At 44.5% G+C, this 27,369-nt stretch overlaps 2 protein-coding genes and 2 pseudogenes across 2 annotated transcripts; 3 read left to right on the top strand and 1 right to left on the bottom strand.

Moving 5' to 3' along the window:
• Positions 1-449: 449 nt before the first annotated feature.
• On the bottom strand, positions 450-3,517 carry LOC147663650 (uncharacterized). Its single transcript, XM_086950294.1, is given in 2 exon segments — positions 450-2,389; positions 2,392-3,517. Coding segments are annotated over 2 exon segments (3,066 nt in total).
• A 12,373-nt stretch (positions 3,518-15,890) lies between these two features.
• On the top strand, positions 15,891-18,935 carry LOC147663649 (uncharacterized; annotated as a pseudogene).
• A 2,235-nt stretch (positions 18,936-21,170) lies between these two features.
• On the top strand, positions 21,171-24,033 carry LOC147663648 (uncharacterized; annotated as a pseudogene).
• A 1,857-nt stretch (positions 24,034-25,890) lies between these two features.
• LOC147663647 (uncharacterized) lies at positions 25,891-27,085 on the top strand. The gene is made up of 2 exons (XM_086950293.1): positions 25,891-26,853; positions 27,032-27,085. Exons 1-2 carry the CDS (start codon positions 25,891-25,893, stop codon positions 27,083-27,085), a joined length of 1,017 nt encoding a protein of 338 aa, XP_086806419.1.
• Positions 27,086-27,369: the final 284 nt, after the last annotated feature.

The raw sequence follows: 27,369 nt of genomic DNA, 5'->3' as shown, positions 1-27,369 counted from the left end.
GTCTCTATTTCTGCTCTGGTGAGAACATCATATCGTTTAGGCTTTCGAAAAAACTGTCAACAGTTTCCTGGGAAAGTTCCACTAACTCGGAAATAGGTGTAATCATGCATTCGTGCGCATGATTGTCTCCATTGACATTCTGATTCGCATTGCTGACAGAAGGTCGTACCTGATCGATGCTGCTTTCATCTTGAACTTCACTACCCATCAATCGTAGTGGTGAAGCTTCCACGAATGCCGTCATCAGGATTGGTAGCCTTTGAGGGCAGCACAAAGCATGAACCTTTATTGGGCTCAACAATGTTTCTGCATCCATTGGCGCATCCGATTGTAGCGTCAGACAGGTGTCTAACACGCATTCTTCTCCGCATAGCAGACACCTTAATACAGGTAAAGCGCATCTTTGCCACATTGGTCGAAATGATAGAAACCAAGTCATGTTCAGGTCTCTAAGCCGGGAGAGTCCCAGGATTTTTGATATCCGGTCCCGGTATCCAATGGCTAGGATTGTTTCTTCCCTTGTCGCAAGAGTTTTGTCTGTGACATGGGTTGCCATAACGAAAAATAAGGACTAAGAATAGGATTCCTGCAATTAGTCCCAGGATCAGGGGAAGTCCGCCAAAAATCGAATGGACGAAATCTGGAAAAATACCCAGTATGGCTTTGAATGGTGTTAATGCCATCGAAAATACTGTCTTAAATACCTTTGAGACCCCAGTGGTATCAGAAATATTTAAGATTTCATTAAGGATTTCCGCGAAATGTATGGGGGAATTAGTTGATAACAATGAATGTATCTCTGCAGTCGTCCTTGCGACTTGTAGATCATACGTTTCTTTTGATGACGTGAGCCTTGTAGGCGTCTGAAGAAGCACTGTTTTCATTCTGCTTAAAGTATCTATTTGAATAGAAGTAATTTTCAAATTGGGCCATGCCCTTGCCTCCCTGTCTGGAAAGGAGCTGGGGAACAATGAGCGTCCACAGCACTTGACCTTCGCAGTCGTAGTTACGAGATAAGGAGTCCCGGGCATAAGACTACAACATCTGCGATCTACAATTAGAATGTAACTCCCATTATAGAGTCTTTGAAAGAATGGTTCTATCTCTGTTGCAGGTGTGCCTTGCTGGTGACATGAAAGGTTGTATGAATTCCCTTCACAGGCTCCATGCAAACTAATTCCGTTACACAGAAGCGTGCCGCTTAGTGACATCGCACAATTATGGCCACTAAGAAACACTTTCTGTCCTTTATTACTGACACATGCATGTGAATAGGGCAGGTTCCATGTTGTTTTAATGTACCCCTTTCCCAATTTCTCGTACATGCCAGCCTGTATATATTTTTGGCAGTATTGAAACCTGAAGGTTGAGATTGGAATATTTATGATTCCATGTATTATCCATTCACTGACAGGTCGTTCTGACATTGTCACTGGTAATCTTTCGAGTTTTTCATTGCTCAAGATTGTATAATCAGCACCCTTTTGTGCCATACTGATTTGTCTATCAGTAAGGTTAAAGATTTGGAATAGTGACGTTGTGTTGATTAAACGCCAAGGCACATAGCCTGAACGCAGATTTTGTAACGTCCAGCCAAGCTGTACAATAGAACGCAATTGCGACTGACCGTGTTGTAGCAACAGTAAGTCCTGCGATAATATGTCGATTGCTGAAGACACAATGCTGTCCAAAGAAAAAATTCTGGAGGACAGAGTCATTAACCCATTGTCCACTACAGAAAGTGATTTTTCCAAATTAATACGGTCAATTTCCCGTATTCTCTCTGCTGTTTCAATTTGAGTAACCTTCCAGGCCTCATTGTATGCTGCATATACAGAGGCTGCTATGAAACGCTGTTGACGCTGTTTGCGTGGTCCCATTATGAAATCACGCAAGTCAGCACCATCAGTAAGTAAAGTTAGGTGTTGCTTAATTTCTGCCAGTGTGGAAGTTTGAAGCCATTGAAGGCACAATTTGCCCACACTGTAGGTGGTTATTATCCCTGGGTGATGTCTTTGGGGATATCTAGGGTCTGGCCTGGTCATTTTGAACCCCTGTGTTTTATTCAGGAATCTGTCTTGACAGTTATTAGTATCTGTGGGCCAGATCAACCATTGTTTCCAATCAGGATGTGTTCTGTTTTGGTTTAATATATGGTTTAAGTCTATCTCTTCATCTGTATCAGAGCTATTGCTAAACATTGTTGGCTTTGGAATAGACGGTTTATTTAGGTCTTTGATTTTGGCTAAGCCAAGACAGGTGGTTTGTTGAATAGTATCATTTAAAAATATCATTTGTTCTGGGATCATGCAGGCTCTAAATAGTGATTCTATACCCTGTACTTGCCATTCTTTTGTACCCCAAACACTTTTCAATTCAACATTTTGTCCCAATAATCAAAACCAAAAGTATTCATTTGTTCGAAGAATGAATCTGAATATATCAATTTTGTGTTGGTTATCATGGTCTTTGTCCCTGTCTTGTTTGACAATTTAAAATAAAATGTTTCAGCATTGCTTGTGTTAAAACCTGAAAAGTATGAATATTTGTCATAAACGGTTCTTGAGCTCCCTTTTGGAGGTGTAGCACAATGTTCCCATTGATTATAATTTAAAACATTTCTAGGTTGTGCAGATCTATGTAGAAAATGGTTACCATAGTGGTTATAGCAATACATACTATCATAATTTGTAGAACCCTGCAAATAATCATGTTTGGTAAATTTAGCAGACATTACTAAGTCAGACATCATATTATTAATGCTTTCGAAGTCCCAATCATCAGCAAATGAGCTCGGTTTCACAAAGTCACTCAAGGAGATCTTAATTTGGTGTGGATATTTCAGGATCTCGACCGGACCATAAATTTCATAGTCAGTGTTGTCCCATGCTACCCCACCCGGTATAGGATTGGCTGTGAAGTTGGCTGAAGAAAGTTCTCTTTTCTCGACGTGTGAAGATGTGTGTGGTTTGAGGATCAAGTTGATTTTCTGACTTGCTGTGTCCATTTTAGCATATTTTCCCTCAATGAAGCGTCCCAAAGTAAGTACCATGATGAGCCAAAGTATGAGGCTAAATGCACCAAAACCCACCCAAAATTCAATCCATGGGGAAATCAGATACGTTTCTTTCAGTTGTTTCAAAAGTTCTTTAGCTTTGTCTTTAAAGGTTTCTGATGATGGCTGTGTCTTTGATTCACTGAAGCCTTCAGAGGAATCATTGAAGTTTATGAAGTAGCCGGATGCAGTTCTGTCAATTGTTCCAATTGCTTCAGGATTTCTGTTTCTTGCATTTTCACTTGGTACTTCATTATAGATTGGTGTGTCTCTGCTAAATGTTTTTATTTGGGTTTTCAGAGGTCTAAGTTCCATTGCATTGTTGCATAGTCCTTGTTATTCTTCTGTAGGCGTTTCGAATGTGATGAGCCTCTTTGATAGGACCTCTGTACTGGTAGCAAACCTTGGTGTTCTGCTACTCATTGGGAGTCCACTTGGCCTACTGTTTGTTATCGGCCACATGATTGTGGTTTTACCAGGTCGATGGATACAACTCGGTTCTCCTTTTTACCAGCAAGTGGCGGTAGTACAACTGATCTTGTCCCGTTGACAGACAAGACAGGAACTGCTTTTCTGTAAGAAGGCCCAAATTCCTTCTTTACCGCGATCTTCTCCCTGACTAGATCCCCGACTTTTGGAATCCAGACAGGTCTTGCTGGGACAGGTGGTGGTTCTTCAGTGGTTGTTGGCTGTTGTTTCAACTTTATGTTGCTCAGGTCTTTTCTTGTTTTGTTTAAGTCCTGCAAAATAGCCAAACGGTCTTTGATATCAAAGCTTTTTTCTTTCACCACTGAAGTCTGACTGTCAAGGTCAGAGATTAACATCCTAGTTCCGAATAATAATTCGTACGGACTGAATCCCTTCAGAGAATTTCTTGGCAAGTTATTTAGACTACGTTGGACACTTATTAGATGTTTGACCCACCCAGCTCCCGAACCTAATACCTTTGCCGTTATAGATTGCTTTATGTCACGGTTTTTTCTTTCAACAATTCTGTTCCCCTCAGGGTGAAATGGACAAGAGTACCGCAAATTCACGCCCATGCCGACCATGGCCTCCTTATAAGCTCTAGAGCTAAAAGCAGGTCCGTGGTCCGAATGCAGCAGCATGCCAATTGCGTATGTGCCGATAAAGACTCGCAAATCTTTTATAACAGTTCTGGCGTCAGCCGTTCGCTGGGGCCACATCCATATGAATCTCGTGCATGAGTCCACTGCGACCAAGATATATTTATAGTTACCATCCCTTTGTAAGGGACCGCAGTGGTCCAGATAAACACAGGCTAATGGTTTATCCGAGATTAGAAGGGGCGTCTGGGCTGGACGTCTCACCGTTGATACTTTCATTTTTTGACATATTTCACATTCTAGAACATAGTTCCTTGTTTGTCTTCTCATTTGTGGCCACCAGTATCTCTGCTTTAATAATGATACTGTATCTGAGACGCCAGCATGTATAGAAGCAAGCCCTTCGTGTGCCGCTATTATTAGTCCTAACCTATGTTCCGTGTTTGGAATTGCCCTATCCCCCACTCCAGGGATTCGAGCAAAAGGAACATTGTTTGCATCAGTTATGTATGAGTATTTTACTGGAAAGCCTTTCGGGAGTGGTTCTATCGAATTCTTTTCTGAAGCGCTGACAGCTTGTAATATTTCGCTGTCTATTTTTGTTTTTGACCGAGTGATGGCAGCTACGGAAGCCGTTTGTACAGCTGCCTTCGCGGCCTCATCAGCCAATGAATTCCCTGCAACGTGAACGCCACCACGTTGATGACTCAGTGTATGTATCACGTGAGTCTTTGGTAGTTCTTTTTGTAATAGAACTACTTGTTCCCAGAGCATTTTATGCTTGATTGTGCCACCTTTCGCATCCTTGAAACCATTCTGAAGCCAGATCTGCAAGTATTCATTATAAGACTGAACGCAATAATACGAATCGCACACTATGAGTGTGGGGAATTCTCGATCGGTATTTTCAAGCGCCATCTTGAATGCTTGTAGTTCAGCTCGCTGAGCTGTACAATCTCCTAGAGATTGTGTTTTAGTGAGGGTTGGTTTAAATTTCCCTTCGTGCCAGCGACCTTTAACAATCGCACACGCAGCACTGTAAGCTTGTTTACCCCCTACTGCGGGTTGTGCTGATCCGTCTGTATATATTATACAGCCGTAATGTTCTAGAGGCAGAATTTCGGTCGGCGGAGGACATTCAAATTCATATTGGAGAAATTCTTGTGTTTTTAAGTTGGGTTCAAATTCGTATGCCACGTCTGTTGCAGCAAGAGAGTTAGCCCATTGTATCCATCTTGGATGGAGCGCTTTAGCATTAGGAATGCTTGCTTTTGTTACAGCCTCTAAGGCTGGTATCGGTGTCATGATTATTATTCGTTTACCTTGTGCCAGGGCTCGTTCTTTTGCTATAGCTGTCTGTGTTGCAGTTAGAATTTTTTCCGTTGGGCTAAATTTCATTTCAGCCTTAGTGTACAAGTTCGATTTGAATGCAATTGGTACCTTATCTCCCTCATTAGAGGTCAGGTATGTGAATCCGCATCTTCCTGGGATGACTCGAATCACAACTTGTTGGTTAGTTTAACCAGAATAGGGTCAGGAATAGGGGGATCGATTCAGAACCTATAGGAATACATCACAGTAGTAGCAACTGTTTCTCCTTCTATTTCTTCTGTAGAACCCCCCTCCAGAGACCCCTCTGTAGCTTCAGTATAGACAGCCATATTGATTAAGTTTCCCTCAAGCTCCACTACGCTCTTTCCCCCTTTCAGTGGTTTAGCGTTAATGTCATTGGTAGCATTAGTAACTTTATTTGTGTCATTTGTGCCAATTTTAGTGCTACTGTCTTTTGCAGGAGCTGATAAGGGTAAGGGCAGAGGTACAAGAGGGATCGGAGGTCGCAGAACTTTCTTACCGTGTACTATGGAAGCTGAAGAGGGGATAGCAGCACCAACTCCCCCTCCTGGAGATAGCACGGTTTCTACTGCCTTATCTCCTGCCTTATCAGTAGTGGCTGTAATCCCTGTAGGAAGAGCCCCCTCTCTCAATTTTCCATGGAATGTGGGGACTTGTGATATAGTTGTTCCTTCACTCGTTGGTACCACCTCATTGTTAGTTTTGTTTGTCCTGGTCGATCTGGGTGGGTTTTTTGGAGCCATCTGTAACTCACCAACTTGTGCAGCATCTGTGATCAGCTGTGAGCCAGGACGCAGCCCAAGACCAGACCAGCTGAGAGCCGAGCCGCTGATCAACCGGGGAAAGAGGTGCAGAGCAAGCAACAGGTAGGCACGAAGAAGCCTCTGCATTAATGTTAAGTTGTGGCAAAAAAAAGATTATGTACGTGGATAAACTCCGAAAGTGCTCGTAGACTTGAGAGAGTCATAATGCGCTTAATCTAAAAGAAAAAGTAGTACTTTGTGCCGTCTGGGCTGTAATAATCGCTTCCCTCGTCCCTCCCTTCCATCCCTCCCTCCCTCCCACCAGGTCTGGAACAGAGTGTTACCTTCCCACCTATCCCTTCCGTCCCTCTATCTTGTGATGTATTTCTATAGGTACTGTATCGATCCCCCTACTCCTGACCCTGGTTTGGTTAATAATTAACTAGCAGCCATCCAACGGTGCAAAAAACGTTATCTGATTGAGCCACACCACGGCACAGAAGCGCGTTATCTGATTAGGTCATAACGCATGCCATCTAATTAGGCAAGCACTATTCCTCCAGCCCCTGATAAGGCATACGGAGTTCTCAAAACAAATCAAACCTACCGCGACCTGGGATTTTCCCGTAGCCATTGTTTTGATTTCACCGAGAACTTCAGTAAAGAATGTGCGAACGAACCCGTTCGTATGACATCCTTATTGACGTATATATGTCCATCCTTACGTCAATCTCGGCACCTTTCAGGTATAAATATTACTGACATTGCCTTAAACAAACACACGCGGTGGGGACGAGATTGGAGCAGCGAGACTTGCCGAGGAGCCCAGCAGAGAGCGAAGCCCACAGGCGCTGCCCCGCCTTCCTGACGCGCTGAGAGAGAGACGCTGCCTTTCTCCTGCCGAGAAATCCAGCTCCGGCGTTTCCAAGCAGCCCTCTCAGGCAGCTGGAATATCGAGACCTGGGATACGAGATACCAGCCCTCCACCATTCTAGAACTCAGGTACAGAACTGAATAACCCCTTACAGAGAATTCCTGAGTCAGTCCCTTGGCAAAGCAAACTAAACTTAAACTGTTACTTATCTACTCCCGCCCACGTATTAGGCTTAGGTCAGGTACACTGGGGTAGGCGTGGTTAGAAGCACCAGTTGAGTACGATTAGCCAATGTATATATGTATGTATCTATTTTATCCATTTTAAAACATCATATGGCTTAGAAACCATATCAATGCTTTTACAGTATTACTTTATAATTCTGCTTTTACTATATGCACTTTACTCAACTCTAAGTATTACAATAGTAGCGATCCATTTCTCTTGTACGAGAAAAGAGACTGATCAATAAATACCATCTTTTGTTGAACACGCCCGTCTCTTCCTTTTCTCTACAATCTGGTGAAACTAAGAATGCACGTACTGACTGAGTAAAATAAGTTGTCTTTTGTTTTCACACGACTCTAGAGATACACTCTTGATTAGGGGAGAGCAAAGTTGTCATGTTCTATGGTTGTCAGAAACTAAATCCCTTCTTGTCTATCCAGGGAGGTTAAAACCCTCCTTACCTATTCGAGAAAGTTTCTAGTGAACTCTGAGCTAGCTGGCAAACACAAAACTTTAAGTCTAATATCGTCAGTAGAAGACCTAGTTAACCTCTGCCCTAGGTCTATACTATTGAAGGTATTATTCCAATGCGCAGAGCCTATTGGGATAATAGGAACTACACTACATGGCTCCCAAACGTTTGGAAAGGCGATAAAACTAACGCAAGACATTAGAGTAACTCAGTCGTGCTTTTTCACACAGACCCCCTTTTTTCCCATAATTCTCCAAAGACGTCTGGAGTGGGTGAAAGGTTATATCCGCCAAACCTCGCAGGAGGAGACTCCTATGTATGGTTCTTGGTTTATTCAACGTTGAAGGATACACTGTTCCAAAATATTGTGCATCTAATCTTTGTTTCCGTGGAAACCTGATCTGTAAACAAAACAGAATAACCTTCCTGTCGGTAAAATGACAGACAGTGAAGAAGAAAGGGAGACAGCTAGAATAGCAGCTGAACTCCTAGCAGCTGATAATACTCTGCAGGAAAATGACCCGGATATAATACTCATCCCGGTCAACATAAGGAAATCTATAACTTTAAAACGTATAGAAAATGGACTGGCACCAAGAGGTGGTACAGTCATATTCGTAATTGAGGCACACGAATATCGGCAGACAGAGGTATTCTATTCATGGATAAACTTTCCAGCAGCAAACGCTGTAACAAAGGTCTTCCACTATTACAAAACAGAGGAACCTCCTGATGAGTACACTCCTTTTGAGGAGGTGGAAATACCACTCAAATTCCAAGAGCACCTGCTCTTGTTTAATGGCGCCCTAAAACATAATAATCACATCACCAGGCTCAGTCCACTAGGTAGACCAGGAGCGACGTGGCCGGTCCCAGCTGGATACACACCACATCCAGACATTGAAGGAATGTCTGCAGCAGATCTTTTAGCACAGCTAAAACAATTAATAAAAATACATAGACAATTAGTCCAATATGTAATGCGGACTTCAACGGTCCAACCAGCAATTAAAATTCCACAGCTGACCCCTCATCAGGGGAACACAAATAAAATTACACCACAGAACATACAGTCCTGTCTAGGTAAAGTACCCGCAAAACGGGAACAAATACCTTTCTGGCTAGCACAAAAAATCACTCAAATAGAGGCGTGTTTCCAGACACCACCCCGGTGGAAAAACACAGGATTCTGACTATCTGTCTTCCTATGGGAATCGCACCACACGTGGAGGACTGTGACACTTGGGGAACAGTCTTTGCTTCCATTTACACAAAAACACATGGTGTACCATCCATGTCAGTAATACCAGATGTGCTAAAACAAATTCAAGATGAATACAGTCCAGAACCCGCTTTAACTCTCGGTATGAAATTACTGAAAGACTTCAAGCAGGTCTCTGCAATATTACTAGCCAACATAAAGGGAGAAGCAGCAAATGTGGCGATCCGCCAAAGGTTAAAAGAAACAGATATAGCAGACCAACCACCTGAAATTGCCATAATCATAGAAAAATCCTATGAAGAACTAGGAAGAGATAGTTCGGGTGGAATACCGGTAAAACCGCAACTAATTGAAAGTCCTGAAAAGGTATTTATTAAAAATAATTTAAACACTCAAAAAAAGAGCTGGGATGGAAATAAACAATCCAATCCTAAAGAAAAAAGATTCCAATCCAGAGGAAGGTCTCCTCGGCGGAGAGAAAGATCTCCGAACCAAGGACGCAGGTCTCCCAAGAGGGAGCCCTCTGGGAAAAAATACAACCTTAGAAATAGGGATAATATAAAAAAACCTGATAGATATCAAGAAATTGATACACGTCCCTCTCAATCTTTTCAGACTTCCTCTCAGAAATCGGAAAGAAGAGGACGATCAGAACACAGGGAGGAGCATGTCAAGTCCAAAGACAAGGAGCCTGCTCATCTGAATAAAAAATTACAATTTCCAAAAAAGAAGGTAGCCAGTTGTTGGACTTGGCCCGCAGGGCAGGTTCACCCCTAGACTTTTTGCCTTATTTGTGACCCTGTGTCAGTGATTTTTGGGTCTCTGCGCACTTTTCCCTGGGCCCCAGAGTGAAAGTGCGCGCATGTAGTATGGCTGGCCTGCCCTCCCATAGGAATGCATGGGGAATGTGTGTGTCCCTGGTAGTTCCTGATGCGTGGGGAGTACAGGCTCGAGTTTGGTATGTATAAACTCGTGAGAGTGAATGCTGCGAGATGGTGTCTGCGGCATGTGTGTGTCTAGTTGGGAAGTGCTACTTCTGGACATTGAGATATGTGTGCAGTGAGGGTGCTGGAGCGTGATTGGCTGGAGCTGGCTGGCATGCCAGGCTCCAGGAAGTCTGGATGGGTCTGCCCGGTGGTGAGTGGGAGATTAGCATGAGTGATGTGTGGGAGGAGTGTACCTGTGTCCTGGATGGGCTGGGTTTTCCCCACACAATGCTGGCTCCGCCCCCCTGTGGTGTGTCTAACGACCCTAGCCCTGCCAGTGAAAGAAAGGGGTGGTTGGGCCATCAAGGGTACTCAAGAACCAGCTGCGACTGGTTCAGCCCCCACCCTGCACCTTCAGACAAAGGAATGTACTGTATAAAAATGGGGCTGTGTCCCCAGAGAGGTTGTTCTCTTCCAGGATCCGGAGGGGGCTGCTGCTGCTGCTGCTGGGCCAGAGGACCGCCACTTGGGGTGTCTCCCTGCCTGGAGACCCAGTGTGCTGGCTCTGGGCCCAGCCTTGCCCCCTGCCTGCCCTGAAGGACTTTTGCTGGACTCTGTTGTCCCTAGCGCTGGTGAGCGCTTCCTGATTTTCCTAGCCCCTGGGAGCGCTTTGTTTTGCTTATAGCGCTGAGCGCGCTTTATTGCGACCCCCTAGCGCTGAGAGCGCGCTCTATTTCCTGCAAGCGCCTCGGGGCGCTTTATTGTTCAGAGCCGGTGCCCACCCGGCATTTGCCCCGGTCGCTACTGCATTCGCGAGTGCCACCTCGCTTATTTGGGATTAATTTGTCCCCTGGCAGGTGCCCACCCTGCCCGGGACTTTGCCACTGATTTCTGCCCAGGATCGAGTGCCCACCTCGACTTCGTGCCTGGGAGAATCACCGCCGCAGCCCGGAGTGTTGTGAAAACGTTGCCGGGCCGCTGCCAAGTGCGACCCGGAAGTGCCCGCCTCCCTGCTCGGGGCCGCGCTGCCATTGGCGGACACCCGAGGCAGGAAGCCAGGCAAGTTGCAGCGTGACGGGGCCAGGCGGGGAAGCAGGAAGCAGCCTGCACGTCCAGCCGAGGCTCCCAAGTGAGGGAGAGCCCCGGACCTTCCGCCAGCCCCAGAGGAGGGAGAGAGTCCTGCCGCCACCGAGGAGAGTCCCGAGGAGCGGGAGCTCTCCAGCCAGCAGCCGGTGAGTGCCGAAAGGGGGGAGGAAGCCCCCGGTGTGCTTCGGTGCCTGCGAAAGGCACTGCAGTGATTGAAGCCCCCAAGGGCTCCGGGGGCAATTTGTGGTTTCTTTGTGCCCCGAGAGGCTCCAAGTATCCCGGGGGTGACAGAGCGGCCCCGGTTGGCAGCGGGCCGCTCCGACGTCCATTCCGAGTCCACGAAGGACTCCAACGGCCCCGCATTTTTAATTAGGAGCCCCGAGGCTCCTGGGGACAATTTTGTATTTTGCAAGCCCAGAGAGGCTCAAAATCGCCACAGTTGTTTGTAGAGCCCACGAGGGGCTAAGGCGGCACCCTTGTTACGAGCCCAGAAGAGGCTTGAGGGGGCATGTTATTGTTTTAAAGCCTGAGAGAGGCTCCCTGCGCCCCTTGATGTTTTAGAGCCCAGAGGAGGCTCAAGGGGACAGTGGTTTACTCAGAGCCTGCGAGGCTCCCTCGTGTTGCCCCATCCTCACCCAGTTGCCCAGCACTTTGTGGGCAACTGCCACGTTTAGGACCCTGACATTTGGACACAGGGACTGCCACAGGTGGTGGCTAACGTGGATTTTGCGCTATTGTGGTTCTTTCTACACCTCTGAATGTATTGCGATGCATCATGTGTTTTCCCTCCTTACACCTCTGAATGAATGTTATGCATTGCATCATGTGTTATGTTCTTACACCCCTACAGGTATGGTGATATGTAGGTGGTTGTTTTCTCCCTAGTACAGGTGGTGCTAGGGAGGTCCTGGTTACCAGTGATTACTGGTTGTTTGTTATTTTTGTGCTACAGTGATTTTACATTCTAAAAGTGCTATTTTTAAAAGTGTTACTTCTGAAAGTGTTGATTCCTGACAGTGGTCCAGGTGGCCCTGTCTTGTACATATCCCCTGTAAATTCTGCCCGTGCCCCTGGCACATTGTAAAGTGTGTGTTTTTATCTAATGTGTATTGGAATACAAAGGCTATTTTTATATAACCTTGTGTGGAGTTTCCTTTGTGGTGGGCCTTGGGTGTTGTTGCTGGGGTGCGTGCGCAAATACTTAACTCATATCGCCTCCAAGTTTAGCCTTGCTGCTCGCGCCACGTTACCTAGAGGGCGAGTAGGGGTTATCTTGGCGTGTAACTCCCTTGCTCTGACACTTAGAACTGGCGATCCCTGACTGACCTCGACGCGAGTCTTGGCCGGCCAGGGTCCCGGTTCTAAAACCAGTATTAAAGTAATCAACAATGCCGAGAATACTGAGGACACAGCTGAAAAACGGAGAATGGGCTCAGACAATGCTAGACAGCACAGCAGAAGTGAGCATAGCTCGCAAAGTCCTTATGAATCATCTGGAGACAGTGGACACGAATGAATACATTCAAGTGGAAACTGCAGATACCAGAGTTAGCAAACCCCATAAAATATATGAAATAACATTACGTATAGAGGGGGATAAGACTAGGAAAATAAGGGGTCTATTTTGGGATAATCTCTCCAAGGGCTATGACATCCTTCTAGCTGAAAAAGACTGGCCACCAGAGTTTGTCAGCGAGTGCCCTCATGGCGAAGGAATAATTATGCCTGCCTTCTCAAATCATATTCCAATACATAAAAAATATACACTTGCAAGAAAGTGGGCAGTAGCTCAAGCTCCTGCTTTATATAAAAATCATGCGGGATGGGATGAGGACTCTCCTCCTCACAAAATCCAGTTAAAATCACAACCTACTGCACAGAGGCAGTACCCAATTAAGCAAGAAGCTAAAAAACAGGTAAAAGAGATCCTAGATCAACTTGAATACCAGGGGGTGATTGAAACTTGCACCTCACAAATGAACAACCCTTTGTTTCCTGTCTCCAAACCGGACAATTCATATTGTCTAGTTTTGTACTACAGACACCTTAACTCATGTTGCAAAACATTTGCAGTACAAAACTTGCATAGTGCTGCACTAATGAATAACATAGTGCGCAAAAAGTACAAAACAACGTTAGACATCTCTAATGGATTCTTTTGTCAGAATATAGCACCAGAGAGCAGATATTTGACCGCGTTGTCAATAAATGGCGCGCAAAAAAAATTCTGTCGTTTGCCCCAGGGGTTCAAGAACAGCCCAGGATTATTCTCAGCGAGAGTAACAGAGTTACTACAAACCTATGATGATGAGGCATTATCTTATGTCGACGACATCTATCTAACAGATGACGACTTGGATACTCACTTGAAGAGAGTGAACACCATAAACTTGGGTTCGCAGCAGAGGGTTACAAATTCAACTTTAAAAAGTCAAGAATTGCCCATCTAACAGTCCTGTTTTTAGGATATGAACTATCAAGTGAAGGCAAAAGCCTGGCTGACAATTTCCTAGAGAAATGTGCTGTAATCCAAGCGCCTAGAACACTAAAAAACCTACAATCAATTCTAGGCTTCCTGAATTTCGGAAGAACTTACATTATAAATTACGCAGAAAGGGTCAAACCCCTTTATGATCTAATAAAACCAGATTTTAAAAGAAACAATTGGACTCAAAAACACACAGAAATTTTGAGATCTTTACAAACAGACATGTTAATTAAAACAAAATTACAAACACGTGACAACACACGCAACCTTGTGATTCGAGTCATCCCAGGAAGATGCGGATTCACATACCTGACCTCTAATGAGGGAGAAAAGGTACCAATTGCATACAAATCACACTTGTACACAAAAGCTGAAATGAAATTCAGCCCAACGGAAAAAATTCTAACCGCGGTACAGACTGCTGTAGCAAAAGAAAGAGCCTTAGCACAAGGTAAATGAATAATCATCGTAACACCGATACCAGCCCTGGAGGCGGTAACGAAGGCTAGCATTCCGAATGCTAAAGCACTCCATCCAAGATGGATACAATGGGCTAATTCTCTTGCAGCAACAGACGTGGTATACGAATTTGATCCCAACCTGAAAACACAAGAATTTCTCCAATATGAATTCGAATGTCCTCTGCCAACCGAAATTTTACCTCTAGAACATTACGGCTGTATAATATTTACAGACGGATCAGCACAACCCGCAGTAGGGGGTAAACAAGCTTACAGTGCTGCGTGCGCGATCGTTAAAGGTCGCTGGCACGAAGGAAAATTTAAACCACTGGTCACTAAAACGCAATCTCTAGGAGATTGCACAGCTCAAAGAGCAGAACTACGAGCATTCAAAATGGCGCTTGAAAATACTGATCGAGAATTCCCCACACTCATAGTGTGTGATTCGTATTACTGCGTCCAGTCTTATAATGAATACTTGCAGATCTGGGCTCAAAACGGCTTTAAAGATGCAAAAGGAGGCACAATCAAGCATAAAATTCTTTGGGAACAAGTAGTTCTTTTGCAAAAAGAACTACAAAAGACTCACGTGATCCATACACTGAGTCATCAACGTGATGGCGTTCACGTTGCAGGGAATTAATTGGCTGATGAGGCCACGAAGGCAGCTGTACAAACGGCTTCCGTAGCTACCATCACCCGGTCAAAAACAAAAATAGACAGCAAAATATTACAGGCTGTCAGCGCAACAGTAAAAAAAGCGATAGAAACACTCCCGAAAGGCTTTCCAGTAAAGTACTCATACATAACTGATGCAAATAATGTTCCGTTTGCTCGAATCCCTGGAGGGGGGGGATAGGGCAATTCCAAACATGGAACATAGGTTAGGACTCATCATAGCGGCACACGAAAGGCTTGCTTCTGTACATGCTGGCGTTTCAGCCACAGTATCATTATTAAAGCAGAGATACTGGTGGCCTCAAATGAGAAGACAGACAAGGAACTATGTTCTAGAATGTGAAATATGTCAAAGAATGAAGGTATCAACAGTGAGACGACCAGCGCAGACGCCCCTTCTAATCTCAGACAAACCATTAGCCTGTGTTTATCTGGACCACTGTGGTCCCTTACAAAGGGATGGTAACTATAAATATATCTTGGTCGCAGTGGATTCATGTACGAGATTCACATGGATGTGGCCCCAGCGACCGGCTGACGCCAGAACTGTTATAAAAGATTTGCGAGTCTTTATCGGCACATACGCAATTGGCATGCTACATTCTGACCAGGGTCCTGCTTTTAGCTCTCGGGCTTATAAGGAGGCCATGACCAGCATGGGCATTGCATTGCGGTACTCTTGTCCATTTCATCCTGAGGGAAACAGAATCATAGAAAGAAAAAACCGTGACATAAAGCAATCTATAACAGCAAAGGTATTAGGTTCAGGAGCTGGGTGGGTCAAACATCTAATAAGTGTCCAACGTAGTCTAAATAACCTGCCAAGAGATTCTCTGAGGGGATTCAGTCCGAACGAACTATTGTTTGGGACTAGAATGATGATCCAAGATCTTGATAGTCAGACTTCAGTGGTTAAAGACAAAAGCTTTGATATCAAAGATCGTTTGGCTATTTTGCAGGACTTAAATGAAACAAGGAAAGACCTGAGCAACATAAAGTTGAAACAACAGCCAACAACCACTGAAGAAAAACCACCTGTCCCAGCAAGGCCTGTCTGGATTCCAAAAGTCGGGGATCTAGTCAGAGAGAAGATCGCGGTAAAGAAGGAATTTGGGCCTTCTTACAGAAAAGCAGTTCCTGTCCTGTCTGTCAACGGGACAAGATCAGTAGTACTACCGCCCCTTGCTGGTAAAAAGGAGAACAGAGTTGTATCCATCGACCTGGTAAAACCACAATCATGTGGCCGATAACAAATAGTAGGCCAAGTGGACTCCCAAGAAGTAGCAGAACACCAACGTTTGCTACAAATACAGAGGTTCAAACTGAGAGACTAATAACATTCAAAAACTCTACAGTAAATCAACAAGGACTATGCAACAAAGCAATGGAACTTAAACCTCTAAAAACCCAAATAAAAACATTTAGTCGAGACACACCAACCTACGATGAAGTAACAAATGAAACTTCTAGAACAAGAAGTAATCCAGAAGCAATTGGAACAATTGACAGAACGGCATCCGGCTACTTCATCAACTTCGATGATTTCTCTGAAGATCTGAGTGAATCTAAGAAACAGCCATCAATAAAAACTTTTAAAGATAAAACTAAGGAACTTTTTCAACAGCTGAAAGAAACCTATCTGATTTCTCCATGGATTGAATTTTGGGTGGCCTTAGGTGCATTTGTCCTCATACTTTGGTTCATCATGGTACTATGCTTGGGACATTTCATTGAGGGAAAATATGCTAAAATGGACACAGCCAGCCAGAAAATCAACTTGGTCCTTAAACCACACACATCTTCACACGTCGAGAAAAGAGAACTTTCTTCAGTCAACCTTACAGCCAACCCTATCCCCGGCGGGGTAGCATGGGACAATACTGATTATGAAATCTATGGTCCGGTTGAAATCCTGAAGTATCTACACCAATTTAATATCTCATTGAGTGACTTTGTAAAACCAAGCACATTTGCTGATGATTGGGACTTTGAAAGTATTAATGATATGATGTCTGATCTTGTGATGTCTGCTAAATTTACAGAACATGATTATTTGCAGGGTTCGTCTATCTATGATGAGATGTTCTGCTACAACCACTATGGTAACCATTATCTACATAAATCTGCACAACCTAGAAATGTTTTAAATTATAACCAATGGGAACATTGTGCTACTCCTCCAAAAGGTAGCTCGAAAACATTTTATGATAAATATTCATACTTTTCAGGGTTTAACACAAGTAATGCAGAAACATTGTATTTCAAATTGTCAAATAAGACAGGTACAAAGACCATGCTTACAAACACAAAATTGATATATTCTGATTCATTTTTTGAGCAAATGAATACATTTGGTTTTGATTTCTGGAACAATAACATTGAAGCAAAAACTGTTTGGGGTACAAGAGATTGGCAAGTACAAGGTATAGAATCATTGTTTAGAGCCTGCATGATCCCAGAACAAATTATATTTTTGAATGACACTATTCAACAAACTACCTGTCTTGGCTTAGCCAAAATCAAAGATTTAAACAAACCGTCTATTCCAAAGCCAACAGTGAATAGTAATAGCTCTATAGATGTTGAGATAGACGTAAACCATATATTAAACCAAAACAGAACACATCCTGAATGGAAACAATGGTTGATCTGGCCCACAGATACAAATAACTGTCAAGACTGATTCCTGAACAAAATACAGGGGTTCACATTGACCAGGCCAGACCCTAGATATTCCCAACGACAACATCCAGGGATAATAACCACTTACAGTGTGGGCAAGCTCTGCCTTCAATGGCTACAAACATCCACACTGGCAGAAATTAAGCAACACCTAACTTTACTTACAGAAGGTGCTGACTTGCGTGATTTCATCATGGGACCACGCAAACAGCGTCAAAAACGTTTCATAGCGGCCTCTATATATGCAGCTTATAACGAAGCCTGGAAAGAAGCTCAAATTGAGACAGCAGAGAAAATACGGGAAATTGACCGTATTCATTTGGAAAAATCGCTTTCTGTTGTGGACAATAGGTTAATGACTCTGTCTTCCAGAATATATTCTTTGGACAGCATTGCGTCTTCAGCAATCGATATAATATCGCAAAACTTACTGTTGTTACAACACGGTCAGTCCCAATTGCGTTCTATTGTACAGCTTGGCTGGACGTTACAAAACCTGCGTTCAGGCTATGTGCCTTGGCGTTTAATCAACACAACGTCATTATTTAATATCTTTAACCTTACTGATAAACAAATCAGTATGGCGCAGAAGGGTGCTGATTATACAATCCTGAGCATTGAAAAACTCGAAAGATTACCATTGACAATGTCAGAACGACCTGTCATTGAATGGATAATACATGGGATAATAAATATTCCGATATCTACTTTCAGGTTTCAGTACTGCCAAAAATATATACAGGCAGGCCAGTATGAAAGGTTGGGTAAAGGGTACATTAAGTCAACATGGAACTTACCCTATACACATGCTTGTGTCAGTAATAAAGGCCAGAAAGTGTTTCTTAGTGGCAATAATTGCGCGAGGTCATTAAGCGGTACACTTCTGTGTCGGGGTATTAGTTTGCATGGAGCCTGTGAAGGGACCTCAAATAACGTTTAATGTCACCAGCTAGGCACACCTGCAACACAAATAGAACCATTTTTTAGGAGACTCTCGAACGGGAGTTACATTCTAATAGTAGATCGCAGATGTTGTAGTTTGCTGCCCGGAAAACCTTATCTCATAACTGTGACTACAAAGGTCATGTGCTGTGAACGGGTATTGTTCCCCAGCGATTCCCCAGACAGGGAGGCAAGGTTATGGCCCAACTTGAAAATTGCTTCTATTCGAATTGATACTTTAAGCAGAATGAAGACAGTGCTCCTACAGACGCCGACCAGGCTAACGTCATCAAAAGAAACGTATGATCTCCAAGTTGCAAGGACAACGGCATAGATTCATTCATTGTTATCAACTAATTCCCCCATACATTTCGCAGAATTACTGAACGAAATCTTAAACATTTCTGATACCAGTGGTGTCTCAAGTGTATTTAAGACAGTGTTTTCGGGAGCCTTAACCCCATTTAAAGCCATCCTGGGTATCTTTCCAGACTTTGTCCATTCCATCTTTGGCGGACTTCCTCTCCTTTTGGGACTGGTGGCAGGCATCCTATTTTTGATCCTGTTATTTCGCTATGGCAAACCATGTCACAGACAAAACACCTGCGACAAGGGAAGAAACGATTCTAGCCATTGGCTACCGGGACCGCATAACTAGAGTCCTTGGACTAGCACGGCTACGGGACTTGAACATGACTTGGTTTCTTTCATTTAGACCAATGTGGCAACGTTGTGTTATGCCTGTATTAAGGTGCTTGCTATGCGGCGAAGAATGCGTGTTGGACACCTGTTTGACACTACAATCGGATGTGCCATTGGACGCAGAAACCTTGTTGGGTCCGGTAACGGCTCATGCATTGTGCTGCCCCCAGCGGCTACCTATCCTGATGACGGCATTCGTGGAGACTTCACCACTACGATTGAGGGGTAGTGAAGTACAAGATGAAAGCAGCATCGATCAGGTACGACCTTCTGTCAGCTATGCTGATCAAACCATCAATGAAGGCAATCATGCTCATGAATGCATTGTGGAAAAGTACATTTTGCCATGTTCTGTGTCCCTACGTGTCCTCCATCTTATGTTATGTGTGCATGATTAATATGCATATGTACTCCCCATGTTTGATTAAAGACGCAATTACAGTTGTGTCCATCTCTGGTATGCCAGTTTCCAGTCTTCGTGAAAGCTACGAGTTTTAGGCCTATGTACAGCTACGTTTCTCAGTGTGCACGTTATTTCATTGTAAAGTCCCCGTTTCTAGGCCTCAAAAGGGCCCGGACACCAGATTCAGCTCCTGTCTCCTGAACCCTCGCTGAGGAGCGATACGGCCCCCACCTGTATCCTCGACCCTTCACTTACTTCCTGCCTCATAGTGCCCGGCTCAGCCTGGCTCTGCCTACGAGTCTGCCAAGAGTATGTTATGATTCTAGTTATCAGTCCAGCCCTCCTTCTCTGCATTCCTAAGCTACTGAATCGCATCAATAGTTTCCGTCATTGTCTAGCCTTTACGTCTCTATGTAAGAGAAATACTGTATTTAATGGTCATTTAATATTCTTCATCACGCACTACATGTAGAATAATGAATGCTCCAGTCTTAGAGTCTGTTAGCCTTTCCCCTCCTGACTTCTAGTTTATATCAACATGTTCTCTAAACATTAGATACTAGATAGGGTTTAGGTACATGTTGCCCTGACTCTCCAGACTTCAGTCTCTGCTCCTAGCACAGAGTTCATAGCCCCCAGCTCCTCCTAGTAACACGTCATTGCCAGTTTGCGCGCACCATTAGGTCAGAGGTCCCGGCTCCTTAGGTAGCCCCCTCCATGTTTCCGCCCCATTCATGACATATTCTGTTACGTTTGCATCACATGTCTATGTATACGCCCTGTTACACCCACTTTCACTCTTATCTTTCGCGACTGCTACGCGTCACGCCTTCTGCTCCACCCACTGCTACGCCTACTGTATTCACTGTAATGCTATTGTTTTAGTATATATATGTTATACATTGTTATTAAAAGTTAGAGCTCTCTTCCCTTCCTGCCCCCGGCAGCTGCCATTCTGTTCCCGTGCAGGTTGTCCTGTTCCTGTCCTTTATGCTGTATTAAACCTGCAAAACTCCTACTACCTCGAATCTTATTATTTATTGAGCTATCTGTCATTGCTATGTCCAGTAAAACCTAGATCCGGTATTATTTATTTATATACCACATAATGGCGCCCGAATAGGGACTTGCCCTTTCCCCACGCGCCGGTGAAGCCACGCCGGCCCCCTGACCCTCTGCAGCCGTGACGGAACCATACCGTGCACGTGCAGATATTTCTGCTTCAAGTATCCCTCAGGCCCACGGAGGAGACGGAGGTGGCGGTCCAGCATCCAGACGAGGCGGTGGAGGAACGCGGCGAGTCCCGACCAGAGCCCAAGCTGAGAGTCCAAGGTCCGAGGTATCCGGAGGCCCACCCGTAACAGAAGTCCGAAGTTCGTCCGTCCGGCGTCGAAGCAGTCCAGTCCAGTCCGAGGCCTTCCGTTCTTGCTGCCCGGTGAGTACCGTTGCTGGGGTAGTATCTAGACAGGGTCAATTTAATTAACTCTGGTCCGTGGGTTTTGGTGGTACACAGACCCAAAACGAAGTGTCCACTTCGGTGGATGCGGGTCCTGACGTGTCTCTTTATGAGACCGGTAAGTTTCGTACTGTTTCAGCAGTGCATCTAGTTCTGTTCTAGTCAGTTCTGTTCTCGAGAAAATTCGTGTATTCTGTTTTCAGTATTCCAGGTAGTATTCTGTTCGAACTGTTATTCTAAATGTTCTGCATGTATTTTAACGTCGTGGTATGAATGTGGTGTAATTATCGTGTTCATTGTGTATTGTATTGTGTCTAGATTACAGTTCCGTCATGCCCTTGTTTTCTAAATTACGTCAGTTAAAAAACAGAAAAGGTCTGCTAGAAGCAGCAGTTCCTGTCCCGCCTAGGGACAGTCCAGGTCATTTTATGTATCAGAAGCATGGCATAAGTGCCATATTGTATCTAGATTTATGGGTGGAATACACCAAAGAGTTAAGGGAAAAGTATAGATGGCCCGTATCAGGTACGTGGGATGCCGAGTGCATCATGAGAGTAGAAGAGGCATTATGGAAAAAGAAAGCCAGACAGTCACAGAAAGATGCCATCGAGTTATGGCGCAAAGAATCTCATAAAAGAACCGAAAAAGAAATCAGAAAGTCAGAATTAAGTAGAGAATCCTTAGAACGAGCCCAAGAAAGGGAATTAATCGAGATAGGTGAACGAGTTAAAACCGAACAGTCAGACAGACAGAGGAATGCCCTCATTAAGGGTATGTACCCTCTTCTCGCCGAGGGCTTGCCAAAAGCAACCCCGGAGGCATCCAGCAATTTTCCGCCACCGTTGGTTCCGACCAAGCTACGTCACAAACCGACCGCAGCTGATATTTTCATCTCGTCCTATTTGGACGACACAGTCCCAGAATATGCAAATCCTGTTCCGCCAGCTCCCGCAAATAATGTAAATCCTGCTCCTCCAGTCACCGGGGCACCTGCTACGGTACCCCCGGTCCAGCCTACATTACAATTTCCCACTCTACCAGCACGAAGAGTATCAGTCGACAATTCCAGTTTAGGGGCCGCAGGAGGAGGTCCTCCTGGTACCCCGCCACCACACCAACGTGTAACATCAGTCGAGTTACATGAACGTGCGTTACAGCGTACGCCTAAGTATAAGTCCGTTGCAGAAATCCGACGAGCCCTTACTGAATGCCGCTATGATCCAGTTACAGGTGATGATAGTACAGTTATATATTCCATCCGTGTAAGACGGGTGACCGGGTATTTGGACACCCTACCGGACATGAAAGAAGATCTAGACAGAATATATCGTTTCATCCGTACAGGGGATGATCCAGAAAGTATTGGCGAAGCCATGTCTCAAAGGAAAGCTGAGATCCAGCTCATGTTATTAAAATTTCTGATTAATTGTTTAATAAGAGAACAAGATTACCCTTCCAAAGATCCGGCCGAAATCTGAATCCTGACAAGGTGGAGTGAGAATATAGCCGAGGGTAAGCACAAGACCATCAGTAGTATAGAGAGTATGTACAAGAAAATTCGTAAAGAAATAATAAGGTTACACGAGAAACGCAAAGAAGCACAAGTCAGCGAGAAAGAAAATGACTCTTCTACTGAAGAGGTAGACGACGAGAATCCCACCAGAATAGCGTATGTGGGTAGAACTAGACTTTCCGACCGACATTCACGTCTAGATTACAAGAAAACTGTTCCTCATCCAGCACCAGAACAAGGTTCTCTAGAACAAGTATTTCAAGCTACCGATCATATTCTGAAATCACGAATCGGTTACAGTGAGTTAAGTACTATGCATGAACAAGAACTAGCCCAATCAGCAGTCCGATGGATTACTGATTCTACCACTTTTCCCGACGAAATAGTGGCACAAATGTTTCTGAAACTGCCCCCAGCCGAGCAGCGACTGGTGGGTATGTATATGATCCAGCACCTCATTACTCTGTATGAGGGTCAGCATTCCGATCCAGGTCCGTTACATGATGTTCTGAACGAGTTACTCCAGTATAGATGGAAAGGTCTAGGTACCGATTTAATTAGTGTCATTCTAGAACAGCGCCACAAATATAGAACGTTTTTAAACCCGCATTTCGTTCATGTCTCACCCCCAGAAAATAAACCGTTTTACATAGACAGACAGAATCCGTTACGAGAAGTCCACCCAGTTAGAGGAACGGGTGGCGAACTAGAGCGAGTGTTTGTTTACACCCCGATTACAAAGATGGAACTCTTAGAGATGAAGAAATTAATTCCCTGTCATGACAAAGATCCAGCAGGGTTCCATAGAGAATTAAAAGACATGCTCCGTATGGGAGAATACACGTATCCAGATATAATTAAAATGTTAAAGGTCCTGTTGCCCGCAGGGGTATACGAAAAACTCAAGGAAAAAGAATGGGAGGTGGGAGAGAAAAAGATCGATTGGGCAGTCCTAGAAGCTGAAGATAAGGCACGAGTACCAGGTACCGGTCTTGGAGAGAAATGTAAAGAATTACCTGAATTATTAATTCAAGTTTTGCCCAGATTATTAGCAACTAAAAAGGAAGACTGGGATGCAATCTCAGCCTGTAAACAGAAACAAGACGAAGACATTAGTGATTTTTATTCTAGATTTGAGAAATGCTTTAGTATAAACAGTGGCCTCAAGACAAGTAGCGAGTCATACCCTCATCTCTTTGTTACTAAATTAGTCGAGAATTCAAGTCCCCAAGTTAAGAATCGAGTTTTGAAAGTCGAAAGTACCTGGCAAGCTAATACCCCGTCCCAAATGTTACAGATGCTCCAATATCACCAGAATAGAATCAGAGAAGAACAGGATCATGAAAGTACTAGTTGCACAATCTGTCCCACAAGACAGTCAGAAGAGGGGTCCGAATCAAGCCAGTCATCCTGCAGTTCCTGTTAAAGGGACCTGCAATTATTGTAAACAGCCAGGTCATTATATAAACGAGTGTGCAGTTCTGAAACACAACATAGCTACCGGTAAGACTAAAGAAAGACCACGTCCGCCTAGACAAGAACAAGTTTCACAGACTTCTCAGCCACAGAATGCACCACAGACAGTTACAGTACCGCAGCCTATAGCTGCAACACAGCATGTTACACAGCAGATGTACCAGTATGCACAGTCCGAGTATCCAGAGTATCAGCCATATTCATGAAACAGCCTAGAGAGGGAGGTAGGCTTGCCTCTCATCGAGATACCTGTAGATCAAGAGGGTCCCTATGTTCACAGTCAAGTATTAGGGAAAGACAGAAAGTTTCTGATTGATACAGGGGCAAGTAGGACCACCATTAGCCACGCCGAAGTTCCAGGGGCTCCGCTCTCAGGCTCAAGAAATGTTTCCCTTGGATTTTCAGGTAAACCTATTGTAAACGAAATATCAAAGCCAGTAACTCTAGAAGTAGGTCCATTGTCCCGCACTACTGATCTGTTACTTACAAAGTCATGCCCAGAAAATTTGTTAGGCATTAAAACACTGAAAGAATTAGGTGCAGTTATTTGCTGCTCCCCAGAGGGAATACGCTTGTTCCTACGTGACTTCAAGGGTCACTATGTATTACAAGATTTTGATCCAAGATTGTCCAATGTTCCACAGCATTTATGGGCACAAGGTCCAACTGATGTAGGCTATATGCAAATCACACCCCATCGTGTGACTCTCAAGCCAGGTGTAGTGTTACCACGAATCAGACAGTACAGATTGCCACCTGAGGCTGTAGCAGCCTTATCCAAAATTATTGACGAGCTCATCGCTCAAGGAGTAGTTGTAGAAACTGACTCCAATGTATGTAATTCTCCGATCATTCCAGTCATGAAACGCACTGATCCAAATGCACCCCCAGTATATCGATTAGTGATTGACCTTCGAGAACTCAATAAATGTATTATTCCCCAGTACCCAGTTGTCCCAGATATTTCTTCCCTATTGACAGCCATTGATTCCGAAGCCTCATTTTTCACAGTCATAGACCTCAAGAACGCATTTTTCAGTGTCCCCATTCATCCAGACAGCCAGTTTCTTTTTGGATTCTGTTTAAATGGAAGGAGCTATATGTTCACACGAGCTCCTCAAGGTTTCACAGAAAGTCCTAGTATTTACAGTCAAGCACTTAAGAGACAACTAGATAATATTCACATGCCAACTGACACTGCCCTGCTCCAGTATGTCGATGATCTACTGATCACAGCCCGTTCTGAACGTGCTTGCGAGCGAGCATCCCTTACAGTCTTGTATTTCTTAGCCGAGACGGGGCACAAGGTGTCCCCTTCAAAGCTCCAATTCTGTGTCCAGCAAGTAATCTATTTAGGCCACTTGCTGTCCAAGAGGGGTAGGCAGTTGACACCTGACCGTATCCAGTTAATAGCGAGTCTTCCTCAGCCCAAGACCCAGAAGGAGGTACGTGCTTTTATCGGCCTCACTTCTTATTGCCGACAATGGATTCCTCAGTATGCATTTCTAGCCAAGCCACTGATACAGTTAACGACACAGGAGGCAGCCGTATCGACTGTCCTCCCTTGGACATCTGAACATACACTTAGTTTTAATGAATTAAAGAAAGCTCTATGCCAAGCTCCAGTCCTAGCTACACCGAACTACAGTAAGCCTTTTACACTTTTCGTCACTGAACGTGAAGGTACAGCATTATCTGTTCTCACACAAGATCAAGCAGGACAATACAAGCCCTGTGCTTATTTTTCGAGCACATTAGATCCTGTAGCCCAGGCTCTGCCTGCGTGCCTCAAGTCAGTTGCAGCCACAGCACTAGCTATCAGACAAAGTGATTCCATAGTATTGGGACACTCCCTGACAGTACAAGTTCCACACTCCGTGGAAGTTCTTTTAAATCGAACACAGACTCAGCATTTGACAATTGCACGTTTAACAGGTTATGAATTGACACTGTTCCAGCCACACATAGAAATCAGACGCTGCAACGTTCTAAATCCTGCTACACTGTTACCGTCAGTTAATTCGAATCCCGCCACACACGACTGTGTGGAAGTAGTTAACACTATGACAAAGCCAAGGCAAGATCTGACAGATATCCCATTACCAGATCCCGACCTGACACTTTATGTGGATGGTTCATGCATGAGAACAAGTACAGGAGATCTAGTAGCCGCGTATGCAGTGACTACTGACACTGAAGTTATAGAGACACATCGTATTGACACTCTGTCCGCTCAAGCAGCAGAGCTAGTTGCTCTGACACAAGCCTGCATACACGCCAAGAACCAGAAAGTTAACATATATACAGAATCACGTTACGCATTTGGAGTCGTACACGACTTTGGAGTGCTCTGGCAGGAGAGAGGTTTCATGACTTCTCATGGAACCAAGATTCAGCATGGTCTCCTTATTCAAGCTCTGTTAGATGCCATACATTTACCGACTTCTATCGCTATCATGAAGTGCAAGGCACATACGAAAGTTACTGACATTATTTCTCAAGGTAACGATCTAGCAGATCGAACAGCCAAGCTTACAGCTCAGACTCCCGACATTCCAGTTAGCAAGACACTGACATCCACTCCAGATCAGACTACATGTATGACAGTTAAGGACCCCACTCAAGATGTCATAGATATCCAGTTGCATGCTACTCCCGATGAAATCAAGAAATGGTCCGAACAAGGAGGGGTCCAGACAGATCAGGGATGGGTGACGAAGGGAAAAGCCACATGGTTTCCCCCCGACTCGATGGTTCAAGTCATTATCAATACCGCACATAGTCCAGCACATTTAGGAGAAAAAGCTATGTTAGACAGTATCCAGAACATTTGGTTCAACAAGCATTTACGAGCTGCAGCCAAGCAGAAAGTCCGTACCTGTATGATATGTTGTCAGTTTAATCCAGGTAAAAGTGTCCCGGTGGAACAAGGGGGATTCCAGCCTCCTGACCACCCTTTTGAAGTCCTCCAGATGGATTATATTCAGATGGAGCGATGTCGAGGTTTCAAGTATGTCCTTGTAGTCGTATGCGCTTTGTCCAGATGGACAGAGGCATATCCAGTCCCAGATTACACAGCTGCGACCACTGCCAAGCAGTTGGTTCGTGAATTCTTCCCCCGTTATGGACTCCCTAGGGTCGTGTATTCTGACAACGGCCAGCCATTCTCATCTGAGCTTATGAAACATGTTTCCCTTTTATTAGGGTACCAGTGGAAGTTTCATTGTGTACGCCATCCTGAAGCAGCCGGTCTCGTAGAGAGACATAATCAGACCCTGAAAATCCGAATTGCCAAAGTATGTAAAGAGAAAGGTGTGGACTGGCTAGTAGCTCTGCCAGTTGCTTTGTTTTATATGCGCATGGTCGCACATTCCAGATCAGGTCTGTCCCCGTACGAGGTCGTATTCGGCCGCCCCCCTAATATGTGGGGTACACCTAGACCCCGAAGTATTACCGATGTTTCAAGTAAGATGCTGACAGATTACCTAGCTTCCTTGATGTCTGCCCTACACTCTTGTCGTTCACAGGTTGCCGCCGCATTT

This window comes from Lissotriton vulgaris, unplaced genomic scaffold (genome assembly GCF_964263255.1).
Source record: "Lissotriton vulgaris unplaced genomic scaffold, aLisVul1.2 SCAFFOLD_964, whole genome shotgun sequence".
Taxonomy (NCBI): Eukaryota; Metazoa; Chordata; class Amphibia; order Caudata; family Salamandridae; genus Lissotriton; species Lissotriton vulgaris.
Note: the sequence above shows the minus strand (reverse complement) of the source record. Positions and strands in the feature narration are given on the sequence as shown.

Bases quoted from the DNA above. Each gene is read 5' to 3' on its own strand.
- LOC147663647 (XM_086950293.1), top strand. From the start codon at position 25,891: ATGACAAAGCCAAGGCAAGATCTGACAGATATCCCATTACCAGATCCC. The intron at 26,854-27,031 runs GTATGCGCTTTG...CCCTTTTATTAG, and splicing joins TCAAGTATGTCCTTGTAGTC to GGTACCAGTGGAAGTTTCAT.